Genomic DNA, 16,185 nt, shown 5'->3' with positions numbered 1-16,185 from the left:
TGGTCACTCTCTCAGTGAAGGGATAAGTTGATTATGGGAAGTTCAAGCTGAGTGGCATATGTGGAACATGCCAGTTGGTCTGCGAGAGGTCCCCAGGCTCATCCCAGGTGGTGTCTCCTGCATACTCCTCCTCCACAAACAGAAGCCTCCTTGAGGCTGCCAGGCCACTTCCTCGGTCTCCCAGCCCCTTGTAGGAGCCTAGCAGAGTGGGTGAGACAGATGATAAAATTTCAGGTTCCTAGGAGCCCTGGTGGCACAGTGGTTGAGAGCTATGGCTGCTAACCAGAAGGTCGGCAGTTCGAATCCACCAGCTGCTCCTTGGAAACCCTATGGGGCAGTTCTACTCTGTCCTACAGGGTCCCTGTGAGTCAGAATCAACTTTACAGCAAAGGGTTAGAGGAATCTCGTAGGAGACAAAACATAAACCCATGAAAACCCATTGTTGGGGTGTTGGTGCACCCCTCTGAGGGGCAGGTGAGCAGCCCTCCCGCCGACTTGCCTGAGCAAATGGAGAGCACAAGCACGTGTTAGGCAAAGGCCTTCCTTTCAGTAACATGTCACCTATGTTTCTGAGTGTATACGTTCGTTGTAGAAACTGATGGAATTAGCTAAGTGCTGTAAGGAAATAACCACCCACTGCAGTCTACATCTGAAAAACCAGCCACAGGAAACCCTGTGGAGCACAGGTCTGCTCTGACACACATGGGGACCCATGAGTCGGAGTCAACTCCACAGCCACTGTTGGTGGTGGGAATGAATCCTGCTGTCCCATGGCAGCTTCTGTTTTGGTGTAATTCTCCTGTTTTCACGAACATCTGCACCTGGATATACAATTGTCAGATGGATTTGGGGTCATTCCGTGTATACAGTTTTATGTTAAACTACAAAATTTCCTCGAAAAGCATCATTTTTAACAGTTCCACCCCTTGCTCATGGACACTTAGGTTATTTTCAATGTTTTGTAGACAATCCTTTGGCTATTTCTGTGTAGAAATCTTTGGCTACATTTTGTAGCTAAATTATAAAATGGAATTACAGTCAGTGAATATTTTCTTTTCAAACATTTTTTAAAAATCTTCACACAAATAAGACATTGATTGTAGTAGATAAATGTAAGCAAAACTAAATAAATACAAGAAGTGTATTTCTGCTGTCCAGAGCTGACCCCCTTTGCCTAGGTATGAGTGTTCACACTTCCAACCTGCGTTCCCACAATGCCTTGTGCAGGAGAGGGCCATCTCCACACATTACCACAGTGTGCACTCTCCATACCCAGCCAGCCTCGGCCCCTAGCCCCAACTTCCCTTTGCCCTCAGAGCCTAGAGCAACTCAAACAGCTGCCTCTGGCTTCTGTCCTGTGGACTCTACCCACTTCCCTTTTCCCTCAGAGCCTAGAGCAACTCAAACAGCCACGTCTGGCTTCTGTCTTGTGGACTCTGCCCTCCAGAGCAAAGACATCTTACAGGCAGATGATGTGTCTGTCCGGATTGACCACTCCAGAGAAACACAGACCAATAGCTGTCAAGTTGATTCTGACTCGGTGGCGACCCCACGTGTCAGAGTAAAACTGCTCCATAGGCTCTTCATGGCTGTGCCCTTTTGGACAATCACCAGGCCTTCCTTCCGAGGCACCTCTGGGTAGACTCAAACCTCCAACCTTCCGGTTAAGAGCCAAGTGATTAACTGTTTGCACCACTTAGGACACCAGAGAAACGCAGAGGGGCTTGAAAGCCGTTTATTCTTCCCACTGAGGGTTTCCCTACCCAGAGGAAGGGAGTGGCTGGGGCCAGGGTGACCTTGACACTTGCTAGTTTAGAAGCTGGAGGAAGGGGATACTGACAGAGGATCTGAGTTCTGGGGGTCATGCAGAAGAGGGCTGCGTAAAACCACCACAGAAGGCAGAGGGTGAGCAGTTGGAGATGAGGCTTACAGCAAGCACGGTCCACACAGGACACAGCGTGGTGCAGGAGGAAGATTCACGTGGAACCAGGTGTTCCTCAGCATGCTGGCACAGGCCCTGGTAGGTGGGCTTGTGCCTCACTGCCCTTTGTGTAAGCTCTGCCCTTCATACCACTCTCCCCCATTTCAGGGACCTGTGCAAGTCTCACTTGCCTTAGCCCCCGGCTTCAGCTACCTGGCCTGGCAGCTTCACTTTATCTTATTCCATATGTCCGTGAAGCTGTCTGCCTCTGCTTTGTTCTCTTCCAAGGCCTTGTATGACCTTACAGGTTTACACTCCGTGGAATACAGGGTCAGAAACTATCTTAGTCATCTAGTGGATAGGCTTTAACAACGAGAAATTTATTCTGTCACAGTCTAGAAGGCTAGAAGTCTAAAGTCAGGGTGCCAGCTCCAGAGGAAGGCTTTTTCTCTCTGTTGGCTCTGGGGGAAGATCCTTGTCATCAGTCTTCCCCTGGTCTAGGAGCTTCTCGGCACAGGGACCTCGGGTCCAAAGGATGCACTGTTCTCCTGGCTGTTGTTTCTTGGTGGTATGAGGTCCCCATGTGTCTCTGCTAGCTTCTGTCTTTTATATCTCAAAAGAGATTGACTTAAGACACAACCTAATCTTGTAGGTTGAGTACTGCCTCATTAACACAACTGCCGCTAATCCTGCCTTGTTAACATCATAGAGGTAGGATTTACAACACAATGGAAAATCACATCAGATGACAAAATTGTGGGCAGTCACACAATATTGGGAATCATGGCCTAGCCAAGTTGACATCACATATTTTTGGGGAACACAATTTAGTCCATTACACAAACCAAAAAAGCCAAAGCCATTGCTGTCAAGTCGGTTTCAACTCATAGTGTCCCTGTAGGACAGGGTAGAACTGCCCCATAGGGTTTCCAAGGCTGTAAGTCTTTACAGAAGCAGGCTGCGATATCTTTCTCCTGTGGCACGGCTGATGGGCTAACTGCTGACCTTTTGGTTAGCAGCCAAGACTTAACCACTGTGCCACCAGCACTGCTTATACAGGGGCACAGGTGTCAGTAAATCCAAAAAGCATCAACCCAAAGACCATTTTAAAAAATAACCAATTCTGTTTAGATATCTGGTGCTAGTGCTGAGTATTTGTGTATTCTGACCCTTTTTTTTTTTTTGGTATAATCTTTTATCTTTAACGTAGCAATTAAGAAGACTTACAAAGCACCATCTCTTCTCTCTTCCCTATGGCATGCTGCTGTTAGTACGAGTTTCTTGGGTGGTGCAAATAGTTAAGCGCTCAACTGCTAACTGGAAGGTTGAAGGTTCAGATCAACCCAGAGGCACCTCAGAAGAAATGCTTGGTGATCTCCTTCCAAAAAAATCAGCCATGAAAACGCACGTAGCACAGTTCTGCTCTGACACACAGGGGTTCTCCATGAGTCAGAGTCGACTGCACGGCAACTGGTACCAGTAAGTTGTGGGAAATGTGAGCTAACTATTGTCACCTTGCATTTCCAAAGCACTGATGTGTTTGTGGTCTGGGAAGTGGCAGCAACGAGTGAATGAATATGGAGGAAGTGAGACTTTTAATAGCATAGATAAAGGTTTCCATAGCATTTGGGTCCATTGGGCATATCTGCAGTACATGTGTGGACATGTCTGCAGTACATGTGTGTTCTGGCAGAGCACCCCAGGCACCAGGGCAAGGATGGACTCCCTCCTTCTCCTGCCACCCTTAGAGAGGGCTGGGGGTGTGCAGCCTTACCCAGAGGTGGGCCTAGGGCTGGAGCAGCCTGGATGTTAGGGAGTCCAGCTGGACAGGGCTTCCCAGGCCTACCTCTCAGAGATCCCCACATCTGCATCAATGGATTTGTGTTTGATTAGCTTAGGGAGCTGGAGGTGGAAGAAAGGAAAGGAGGCACTGTTGAGTTCTGTCCGCTGAGGTGGGGTTTTTGTTCCTTAAAAGCAGGCCAGCAGATCTGTCTGGGGTGACCAGCAAATTCTCCAGGTGCTCCCCCATTGGGTCTGGAAAGGTTTTCCAGGTTCCTCTGCATGTCTTTTCCTTGGTTACGGTCTTAGTTATCCAGTGCTGCTATAACAGAAATACCACAAGTGGATGGCTTTAACAAACAGAAGTTTATTCTCTCACAGTTTATGAGGTTAGAAGTCCGAATTCAGGGTGCCAGTTCCCAGGTTCTGTTGGTTCTGGGGGAAGGTCCTTGTCATCAGTCTTCCCCTGAATCTAAGAGTTCCTCAGCATGGGGACTCCAGGTCCAAAGGACATACTCTGCTTTCTTGGTGGTAGGAGGTCCCTTTCCTGTCTGTTCTATTGTCTCTTAAATCTCAAAAGAGACTCAAGATACAACCTAATCCTGTAGATTGAGTCCTGCCTCATTAACATAACTGCCTCTTATCCTGCCTCATTAACATCACGTTCTGTTGTTCTGTTCTGTGCCTTCAAGTCGATTCTGACTCATAGTGACCCTATAGGACAGAGTAGAACTGTCCCATTGGGCTTCCAAGGAGCGGCCGATGGATTGGAATTACTGACCTTTTGGTTAGCAGCCTGAGCTCTTAACCACTTTGTCACCAGAGCTCATATTAACATCATAGAGATAGGATTTGTAACACACAGGAAATTCACATCAGATCACAAAATAGTGGACAATCACACAATACTGGGAATCATGGCCTAGCCAAGTTGACACACATTTGTGGAGAACACAATTCAATCCATAACAGGTACTAAGTGATCTTAAAATTTGCAGCAACCTACTGAAAGGTTAAAAGGCAGCTGAAAAACTGTGTGTATCTGTATGTATTTCTGGAAAAACTGGGAGGACCAAAAAAAAAAAAAACAAACCCATTGCCACTAAGTCTATTCCAACTCATGGCAACTCCACATCTTACAGAGTAGAACTGCTTCATAAGGTTTTCTTGGCTGTAATCTTTACAGAAGTAGATCTCCAGTCCTTTCTTCCACAGTGCCACTGGGCAGGTTCAAACCACCAGCCTTAACAGTGGTTTTCTTTGGGGGAGGGAGGCAGGTTCTACATTAAGCACATATTGCTTTTTATTGAGTAAACAGGTTTTCTTTTAACTTGCACATATTTTGGAAAATGTAACCACAGCCTGTCTTATGACAAAGCAGACCCAGTAATCTAAATGCTGCCGAGACCTGGAAAGGGACCATGCAGCAGTGCAGAGGCTGTGCCTCTGTGTGGTCAGACCTGCATGTTGTTCCTTCTCCCACAGATGAACTGTCCGTGGGACTGGGCCGCCTAAAGGACATAGCCTTGGGGATGCAGATGGAGCTCGAGGAGCAAGATGACATCCTGGACCAGCTCACGACCAAAGTGGACAAGTTAGGAGTTAATATAAAAAGCACAGAAAAGAAAGTCCGGCAACTTTAAAGCCGGAGGTTTTCTACTCCATTGTGATGAAGAGATTCGAAAAGTCTTTTTCAAATGTACAAGAAATTTCACCTCCTATTTTAGTATGTAATTTACTGTGTGTTTGCAAATGTTGTACCAGAGTGGGTTGTAAGAGATTTTGTTGTTCTGAGGAAGCATGTGTCCCACTTTTTCTTGGGGTCAGCATCTCTCTAAGTTCCTTCAGCTGAATACTTAGTGTTTTGATCCGAGCGCAGTAGCCTGGCGCCGAATATCTCGGGCCTTTGATTACTGGAATGAGAAGAAAGAGTTGCATTTCTCACTTTAATGAGCATATGGAAAGTGGGCAGAATTTCAATCTTGGACCCACCACCTCTCTTTCTCTGTTTGCTGTAGCTCTCATTCCTCAGCCTTCCCTTGAATCAGAGTGCTGAGGGGCCATGTGAGCAGGAGTGGGGGAGGGGGTCTTCCCACACCTTTGTTGAGCAGCGATCATCCCCTTCCACACTGAGCAAATTGTGATTTTCAGCTCCCTGGAAAAGAATCCGTCAGATTCAGGAGTGGAGTGTGGCAGCATTCTTTGCTGTTTTAGATAGCTGCCCTTTCTTCCGCCACCGCCCCTCCATCTTTGACATGGGTTTCAGTAGGAGGGCTCAAAGCAGCACGGCTCATGTGCCATCTGGACCCCATGTGGTCATCTCTAGCTCTCCCTGTGTGGTTAGGAACCGGCTCAAGGCTGCCTGGCTGACCGACTGCATGGCCCTGTAGAATTTGTGGGAACAGAGGATCACATAGACGTGATTTGGAACTTAATGGCCAAGCAGGGGTCTCCCTCCACCAAGCACCCCAAGCCTCTTGAAGTCACCCTATTGACCAGACCTGGGGTGTGACAGGTGTTTATTTAGTACCTGGGGTCTCTCCTGACTTATCCAGGATCCCCACCCATGCCTCTTGCAGAGGATGGGATTTGAGACAAGGTGACTAGACTCACCCCTTTGTTCTCTGTCACCCAGTTTCAGGACTGGAACTTGGAGTTCCACAAATGATGCTGACTTTGTATAGGATTTGGCTTAAATGCATACACGTGATCATTTTAGTGGATCCAGCTTGTTCTCTCCTTTCATCTTACAAAAAAGATCATTTAAAAGCATTTAAAATTGATTTCTATAATAAAATGAATTTCTTTATGTTGGGACCTCCAATGAAACGAAGCCACAAGACCCTTGTCTTTTTTGGCCCTTGCCTTTTTTAAGAGCAAATTAATTATTTTAAAGATGGTGAGACGGGCTGATTTTGATAATGTGACAGGTCAGGAAACAGTTTAAAACAACAGTGCCTTTCACCGTATAACATAGTACTGGCCTTGGTGACCTCTGTCATTGTGTGATAATTTCCTCTGCCCTACAGCCTATGCACAGGAGTCCCTTACGGCAAAAGAAACCTCTTTAAAGTACTGCAGCAACTCACTAGTGTCTGTGTAGCAGTTTATTTATAAAAGGCTCATCCCATGATGCAGGACCTTCCTTAAAGTACTGACAGCCTCCAGTGGCAAACACAGCTAGCTGTCTGTAACACCGATCATGTCCCAGCCACTTCAGGGAGTCTGATCCATGCTCATCATGAACATCCCAGGTAATCAGTTTAGAGGCTTGCTCATCAGATGAGCTCAATATTATTTTCTTGGCAGCTGATAAAAGGAGCATTTTCAATATACACCCAGCCCAAACAACTAACTCAGAGGGCTTTCACTGCAAACACCGCTCAAATACCTGAAACCAGAGTGAAGAGCAGCCATGTGCGCATTTCCATTCATTCCCATTTTTCCTCTCTAACACCCGTATTTATGTCATAATAACTTGTTTCTCCTTATCATTAGGCCTAGATTCTGGAAATTAGTCAAGATGCCTAAACTTATTTTTTCAAATAAATGTACTTAAAGACCATTGCCAAACAATCTCTTCAGCCACCTTCCTGAGGAACGTGGACAGTTTGCATGATTGGATTCGTGATTTAACTGACTTGAAGCAGAGTAACATCGGATTTTATGTACCGCCCCTGTCTTTTGTTGCACTGATGAAGCCAGCATCCCCCCCTTTTTGCCCTAAGCATATGGAAGGAGAAATGCCCTCACTTTTCTAGAAATTTGTCTTCCTCTGACATGCTGAAGGGCTCATGTATTTTGTTTTTGTTCTTGTTCTAAAGCCTTGGCCGAGGGACTATCTTTAAGCTACAGTAGCCCACCATCTTATTTCTGCTGTATCTTCACCCTGCTCTCGTGCCACAAAAGACTGGTTACTGATGCTACTTTATAAAGCAAAGTTCCTTGCGTTTTCAAAAAGTCTTTTCACATGGTGATTGTGATCAAAAAGAAAACATTCTACCCTCTAGCCTAGACACATCTCTGGAGACACTCAACAAAGGTGCCAGGGCTGGGTTTGGCTGTGGGATGGGCTCCCTCTGGCCAGGTGTGGTCCATAACACAGATTTGATTTCCACAAGTGAGCTGGATACAAACTGTGCCTTCAAAAAAGTGGCTTTTCTAACTTTAGATTATACATTAAATGTGCTACTAACTTTAAAATAAGTGCATTCTCCTTCAAAGGAAACTTTCTAACATCTAGTCATTTATGACTGAACAGCGGTGGGATAGTGGGGTTGCCTTCTGGATGACTTTTTTGCATTCTGAGGGAAAGAAGACCTGAACTGAACTCAGTTTGCCAGGAAAGAGATTACTTAGAATGCGTTTTAATTTCTCTTTCTCTAACTTCTTTTTGTGAATATGTAGTTTTAAGTATACACTACACCAATTTAATAAAAATCTCATACTGTCTGCAGAATTTGTAGTTACCAGTGCTGTTAAGCACCTTCACCTCTGATAAATGAAATGTCTGTGTACAGAATGATGAGCTAGTCATTGAAAGCGCTCACTGTGCCATGTAGGGCAGGGGGTGTTTGGCCTTTTATTTGGAATCTGTATTGGAACAGCCATCTCTTATGCACAATGCTTTCAGCTCAACAGATGACCATACTCCATAAAATAAAATGTGAAGTTGTTTTTTAATCAAATTCTGTCTCTTACATACATAGTCGTTTTCAAAGAGTTGACTAGAGAGGCTCATCTTTGTTGAGCCTCTACATCTGGTTCTCACTGCCACGTTTGGCACCATGAACAACCTTCGCCTTGAAACCTTCTCATCTCGTCAGACTGCTTTTCCAGTCTGTCTCCCACCCTCCTGCCCCCTCTGCAGCACCACCTAGGCCAGGGCTCAGCAAACTTTTGTAAAGAGCCAGAGAGTGAATATTGTAAGCTCACAGGCCATACACCCTCTGTGGCAGCTACTCTGTCATTGTATCACAAAAGCATCTGAGGACAGTACATAAGTGAGTATGGCTATGATCCAATACAACTTTATTTATGGACAGCGAGATTTGAATTTCATATAAATTTCACATGTCGTGAAGTATTCTCTTGATTATTTTTGAACGCTTTAAAAACGTAAATACCACTTAGTTCATGGGAGGGCAGCTGACAGCCAGCCACATTTGGCCTGGGAGCCATAGTTTGCTACCCGCTATGTAGACTGCCAAGAGGTACTCCTGTGGTTTGGGGGAGAAGGATAACTGGCCACTCTACTCTGCAAATGAGTTTCCCTGCTGCTGGGCAGTACTGCAGCCTGCCGAGAAAGAGCAGGCCAGGCCTAGCCCTGGCTCCACTATCCTGACTTCATCTTCATGCCTAACCTCGTGCCTAGGAATTGCTTCTAAATCTGAAAGCTCTGAGGATGCGCTGGTAGGCCGGGCTGGGCCAGGCCCTGGTAAATCCAAAGCAGCTTGGAAATTTTATCCGTTGGTGGATCTAAAGGCCACTCTGGTTTCACTGGATATCATTTTTGGGCATCACTATAATTAAGGAATGATGAGGGTTTCAACAGTGGACTTTTCTGAGAAGACAGAGGGGAGAGGGCTTTACAGACACAAAGAAGCATGGGCAAAGACATCAAGGTGGTTTACTTTGGGGAGCTGCAAGTAGAGGAAAAGCTAGCTTTTGGGTTGTGGGTGAGAGATGACACTAGGAAAGTAAGCAGGTCCTTATCGGCCATAGTGAGGCTTAAGAACATTGTCCTTCAATGACAGGGAGGATTTTAAGCAAGAAAGTGATGTGATCAGATTGGTATTTTGCAAGGACCATAAAGATGCATACAAAGATATATAATAGTGGTCATCACAGCATTATCTATAAGACCAAAAAACCTAGAAACAACCTAACTGATTAAGGACATGATAGAGTAAATTGTGGTTTACCCATACCATAGACAGTTGAGCTGTGAAAAGAGTTTTCAAAGAACATACAGGACACTGCTTGCAAGATTAACATGGGGGAAGAATGGACATAAGATTGATTATACAGTATGGTCCCAATTTTGTGGACAAGGAGATCAACATGTGTATTTTAATAAAGAAAAATCACCCTTACATTGGTGAGGAGGACAAGCTGGGAGCAGCCTAAAATGAAAACTTTTGTAATGGTCCAGGCAAGAACTGAAGGGGAAGCCCAAACTAGAGTAGTGACAAGCCAGGGGCCGAGAGAATAGATGGGTTCTGGAGAGCACTAGATGGGGCAGGCTTTAGCGACTGCTTTTCCAGTGAGGGATGATGGAGAGGGAGGAGTTGAAGATAACATTCAGGTTTCCAGCCAAAGGGACCAGTAGTTGTTAAGTTGTTAGTTGCCTTCAAGTTGGCTTCGACTCATGGCAATCTTACGTATAACAGAACAAAGCATTGCCCGGTTCTGCACTATCTCCATGATCTTAGTTATCTAGTACTGGTAAAACAAATACCACAAGTGGGTGGCTTTCACAAACAGAAATTTATTTTCTCATAGTTTAGGAGGCTAGAATTCAAATTCAGGGTGCCAGCTCTAAGGGAAGCTTTCTCTCTCTGTGGGCTCTGGAGGAAGGTCCTTGTCTGTTTTCAGCTTCTCTTCCTCAGCGATCTTCATGTGATTTGGCATCTCTTTCCCTATCTCTGCTTGCTTGCTTAATCTATTCTTTTACATCTCAAAAGAGATTGACTTAAAACACTTCTTACTAATACTGCCTCATTAACATGCAAAGAAAACTGTATTCCCAAATGGGATTATAACCGCAGGTATAGTAGGATTCACAACACATATTTTTGGGTAACACAATTCAATCCATAACAATATATTTGAGCCCATTGTTGAGGCTGTTCTGTCAATCCATCTCACTGAGTGTTTTCTTCATTTTCACTGACCTTCTGCTTTACCAAATATGATGTCCTTTTCTAGCAATTGTCTAAAAGTAAGCAAGGCAATGTCTCCCTATCCTCACTTCTAAGGAGCATTCCAGTTGTGTTTCTTCTAAAACTCACTTTTTCATTCTTCTGGCAGTCTATGGTTATTCAATATCCTTCGCCAGCCAAACCCAAACCTGTAGCTGTCAAGTCAATTCCAACTCATAGTGACCCTACAGGACAGAGTAGAACTGTTCCATAGGGTTTCCAAGGCTGTAGTCTTTAGGAAAGCAGATTGACACACCTTTCTCCTGTGGAGCAGCTGGTGGGTTTGAACCGCTAACCTTTTGGTTAGCAGCTGAGTACTTAACCACTGCGTCAGCAGTGCTCCTTTCTCCACCAACACCGCAATTCAAATACATCAATTCTTCTGTCTCATTTTATCATTGCCCAGCTTTTGCATGCATATGAGGTGATTGAAAAGACCATTAGTACATAAGTGTTTTATTTCACTAAACGAATACAAGAGCACAGCAAATGTGGAGGTAGGAGCAGAGGAAAATGATGTTGACATATTGAGCTTAAAGATGGATTTCAGGTGTTGGGCCAACAGTTCTGCACAAAACAGACCGAAATCCCTGTCCTCATGGAAGTTACATTCTCATGGGAGAGAAGACAATAAACAAGATAAGAAAATTAATAGTGCATTAAAATTGACGTGCATATTTGGAGTGGGGAGACGTGGAGAGGATTTGGGAGTTGGCTGAATTTATATTTAAAAAAACCAAACCTGTTGCCGTGGAGTCGATTCTGACTCATAGTGCCCCTATAGGATGGAGCAGGACTGTTCCATGGGGTTTCCCAGGAGCAGCTGGTGAATTTGAATTGCCAACCTCTTGGTTAGCAGCCAAGCTCTTAACCACTGTGCCACTAGGGCTCCTGTCCAAATATAGGTGGTAGTTAAAGCCATATAGGTGTAGGAGACTGCCCAGGGTGAGAAAGAAGAGAGCCAAAACACAACCTTGGGAATACACTGATGGCCAGAAGCAAAGCCCAAGAAGAACCCACTTCAAGAGATGGGAAGAGAGTAGTGATCAAAAAGTAAAGGCAGAAATATGGCAGAAAAGTACAATGAAGACAGGAGAAGTTCCAACAGACTAGCATGGGTGGACTCTGGCTTATAGGGGCTGCAGAGTGAATATGAGGCAAGGAGGTGGAGATTACTCTCTTAAACTTGGCTGTGAAAGAGAAAGGGTGAAACTAGGAAGGTGGGAGACAGGCTCAAGAGAGAGACTGGACCTTATACAAAGGCTAAGGAGAATGAGCAGGTGAGGAGACAGGAGAAATCCTACTATAGAAGGAGAAAAATCAACCCCAGACAGAAGGACAGCTATCTCTTCCTGAGAAAGAAGTGAAGAGAGGATATGGGTATAGATACAAGTACATTTGTAGCTGGGAAGGAGCTGACATCTGACAGCCTTTAGTACCTTCATGAGGCTGAAATTGGTGGAATCTGAGATAGAGAGACAGATCACCAAGAAAAGGACTGTCACAGACCCAGCAGAGATGGGGGACTTGGAAGGACCCTGATAATGAACACATTGGAAGGATTTTAAAAAATAGAGTAATGGGGGCTTAGTCTGGAGACCCCAGTCTGTTTCATGGCTGCTTGGCAGAAGATAGGAGAGCTCCCTCCCACCCCTGCCACCCAAGGCAGCTGGAGCTCAAGAAGCAGGCTTCCTGCCCCTGGGCCAGCTAACAAAGCCAATGAAGGCAGGTTAGAAATCAACACTCTGGCCTAACATCTAGGACAACCATCTGGCTCCTTGACCGGGGTTTAAGGCGAAGTCTAGTTGCTAAAACTGGAGCTCAGCTCAGAGAAGGACTGGAAGCAAAACTGACTTGATGCTGATGTTTGCACTTGGGGGCCTTAAATTCTCCCAGAAGGATGTCCCAAAGAACTTGATTTGTAAGTGGGCTAAAAGCAGGGTGTAAAACAAGTCATTTTAGGAGTGAAAGAAGCTGCTCATCCTACAGAGGCAACATGAAAATGGGTACAGCACCCACCGAGGTCAGAGACGAAACACAGACCCAGAGCTCCTCTATGTCATTTAGAAATGAAGTCAAAACCAAGTTCTTCTGTGCACTGATTGAGCTTTTTTTTTTTTTAATATGTGTTTTGTTTTAAAGTTAAACTTCTCTGAGACAGGCTAATGCTAATCATATCATTGCACCACTTAAAAACCTCTGTTGGCCCCGAGAATATGGCCCCCGGAAACCCTTTTAACTCAAAACTGAAGTCACTCCCAAAGTTCACCCTTCAGCCAAACATTAGACAGGTCTATAAAACAAACAATAACACACGTGAGGAACGTGCTTCATAGTTCAATCTTGAATACGTGACCAATGGGCACACCTGCCCAAAAGCAAAGATGAGAAGGCAGGAAGGGACAGAAAAACTGGATGAGTGAAAATGGGGAACCTGAGGTGGAGAAGGCAAGAGTGTTGACACATCATGGCATTGGCAACCAATGTCACAAGACAATTTGTGTATTGATTGCTTAATGAGAAACTAATTTACTCTGTAGACTTTTACCCTAAAAACACCATAAAAAATTAAAAATTTTTAAAAACCTCTGTTGGTTCCTATTGTGGTTATGACAGAAGCATCATTTCGGGAAGTGAGCTGGCCAAAATATGGCCCAAAATATGGTGGTCCCAGGTCCATAGGCCCAGAAGTGGCTGCTTTCTTGAGGACAATAACCAAAATCACAATACATGTGAAAATGAGAAAGCAATGATTATTCGTTTACATCAAGAAATGTAATTATCAAATAAAAAGCTGGAATATAAGCTCTCTGAAGACGTGACTCCAGAGCATGGTACCTAGCAAAGAGTATACACTTAATAAGTTTTTGTTGAATGAATGGTGAGAAAAGGAAGGGAGAGAGAGAGAGCAAGAAGGCCAGAATGTGAAATTCATCACAGTTGAAAAGCGCATTCTCTGTTTATAGGAAGGCTACTTGAGGAGCCAGTTAAAATTAGAAAATTGCTTGGTGCTTATCCTCTGCTAGACTGAACACCACCACACCAAGACCATATTGTATTCATATTTGCATCCCCAATCCTAGCTCACAGAAGTCGCTCAATAAATGTTTGCTGAGTTTATTCATCAATTAAGTGTTCGTTATCTCAGATAGAAAGGGCTGCTTTTCCGGAATTCCAGCAGACTGGAGTCTTATTAGTCCGTGTTTGCTTAATTGTCTATCCCAAAGTCATATTTTTCTTTTTCTTTGATGGCAAAACCACAATCTTCTTTGGTCTAAGTCAATCATGGTGGCTCCATACTTGTAGGTGCTTATTTTAGGAATGGGCATGTGACCCAATTCTGGGCAAGAGGTGAAGGGGAATCTTCCAGAAGTTTTCTGGAGGAAGTACTCTTTGCTCTCAAAAGGGGACAAAGGAAATGACATTCCTCTTCTCCCACTGGGCACTGTCATGCCTGGATGTGATGCCGGGCATGACTGCAGCCATCTAGCAACCAGCCTGAGGACGAATCCAAAGTCTGAGGGGAGCTAGAACAAGAAAATCACAGAGAAGCAGATGCAGAGTCTGGACATCTTGCATCTGGAGCTGCCCTCCCTACTCAGACTCCATGGTATAGGAAATAACAAACCTCCTTATTGTTTCAACCATTTTGAACTGGGGTTTCTAACATTGCAGAGACAGTATGCTAATCCAGCTTGGATGGTTAAAATGGTTATATTGTGAATCCGTGGTGAGTAAACTTTTGCAAGATAATTGAGTCACTCTAGTTTTGCAGATACAGACTCATCTGATTGCCTAATCCCAGAAGGGTTAGACCATGACCTGAGTCATGACTACTTTTTGAATAGGCTTTGGATTAGGAATTGAATGGGAGGACTGTAAATGATCTGGGGGTTTAAACAAAGTCTTAGGTTTAAGAAGGAAAGATGGCTAGAGAAACTGTCCCATGATGGGTGGGAAATTAAAATGTAGAAACAGGGACTTGAATAGAAAAAAGAAATGGTAATCACTGTATACTAGTTTTTGAGGTTTTAGTGTTGCGTTAGGAAAAGAGGATTTGGGATTGAAGTCTTCTGCCTACTTTCTACATAATTAAAATGAACTTTTACTCTTATAGAAATGAGAGTACAATGGAGATCAATTGAAAAATACTACCTCAAACAGACGGTATGTTGGTTAATGTTATGTGTCAACTTGGCTAGGCCATGAATCTCTGGTTTGGCAGATATTATGTAATCATCTTCCATTTTGTGATCTGATGTGAACAGCCAATCAGTTGGAAGGGGAGTTTCCTTGCAGGTGTGTATCCAATATATATGGATGTTCTGGCAAAGCTGGCCCTCTCTCTCTCTCTCTCAGTCCTACACGCATCTTGTGGTCTGACCTCTGGTTCTTAGAGAAGCCTTCAGCCAACTGCCTGACCTGCAGACTTTGGATTTGCCAGCTCCTACAACCCTGTAAGCCAGCAGCCTGCCACCTGACCTGCAGATTTTGGGTTCGTCAGCCCCTGCAACCACGTGAGTCAGGAGAAACCTCAAGCTTAACACCTGACCCATGGATTTAGGACTTGCCAGCCTCCACAATTGTATGAGCCATTTCCTTGAAGTTAATCTCTCTATATATATAATAAATCTCTCTATATGTATTTCAGCAAAAAGAGGAAGACCCTTAATGAGATGGATTGACACAGTGGCTGCAATATTGAGCTCAAGCTTAACAACGATTGTGAAGATCGTGCAGGGCAGTGTTTTGTTCTGTTGTACACAGGGTTGCTATGAGTTGGAACCAACTCAACAGCATGTAACAACAACATATATGTTATTTTACTGTTGTACTTTAAGTGAAAGTTTACAATTCGAGTTAGTCTCTCATACAAAAATTTAGACATACATTGTTATGTGACTCTAATTGCTCTCCCTGTTCTGTGACAGCACACTCCTCTTTTCCACTCCTGATTTCCCATGTCCATTCAACCAGCTCCGGACCCTCTCTGCCGGCTCATCTCACCTCTGGACAGGAGCTGCCCATTTCGTCTCATGCATCTACCTTAGCTAAGAAGCACACTCTTCACGAGTATCATTTTATGTCCCACAGTCCAGTCTAATCTTTGAAGAGTTGGCTTCAGGAATGGTTTTAGTTCTGGGTTGACAAAGAGAGTCCAGGGGCCATGCTTTCTGGGGTTCCTCCAGTCTCAGCCAGACCATTAAGTCTGGTCTTCTTACTAGAATTTGAGTTCTGTACCCCAATTTTCTCCTACTCCATCAGGGACTCTCTTATGTTCCCTGTCAGGGCAGTCATTAGTGGTAACCAGGCACCATCTAATTCTTTTGGTCTCAGGCTGATGCAGTCTCCAGTTTATGTGACCCTTTCTGTCTCTTGGGCTAATGCTTTCCTTGTGACTTTGGTGTTCTTCATTCTCCTTTACACCAAGTGGGTTGGGACCAATCTTAGATGGCTGCTCGCTAGCTTTTAAGACCCCAGAGGCCACTCACCAAAGTAGGATGCAGAACATTTTCTTAATAAACTTTGTTATGCCAGTTGACCTAGATGTCCCCTGAAAGC

General features: G+C 44.5%; 1 protein-coding gene across 1 annotated transcript in view; it reads left to right on the top strand.

The window, feature by feature from the left end:
- SNAP29 (synaptosome associated protein 29) overlaps positions 1–10,228 on the top strand; it is a 36,379-nt gene extending 26,151 nt beyond the window's left edge. Inside the window, exon 5 of the mRNA XM_004386189.2 lies at positions 5,186–10,228. Coding sequence (XP_004386246.1) covers positions 5,186–5,343 — 158 coding nt within the window. The 3' untranslated portion in view covers positions 5,344–10,228. The remainder of the gene's footprint in view (positions 1–5,185) is intronic.
- Positions 10,229–16,185: the final 5,957 nt, after the last annotated feature.

This window comes from Trichechus manatus, unplaced genomic scaffold (assembly GCF_000243295.1).
Source record: "Trichechus manatus latirostris isolate Lorelei unplaced genomic scaffold, TriManLat1.0 scaffold00157, whole genome shotgun sequence".
Taxonomy (NCBI): domain Eukaryota; kingdom Metazoa; phylum Chordata; class Mammalia; order Sirenia; family Trichechidae; genus Trichechus; species Trichechus manatus.
This window is presented reverse-complemented; position numbering and strand designations above follow the sequence as displayed.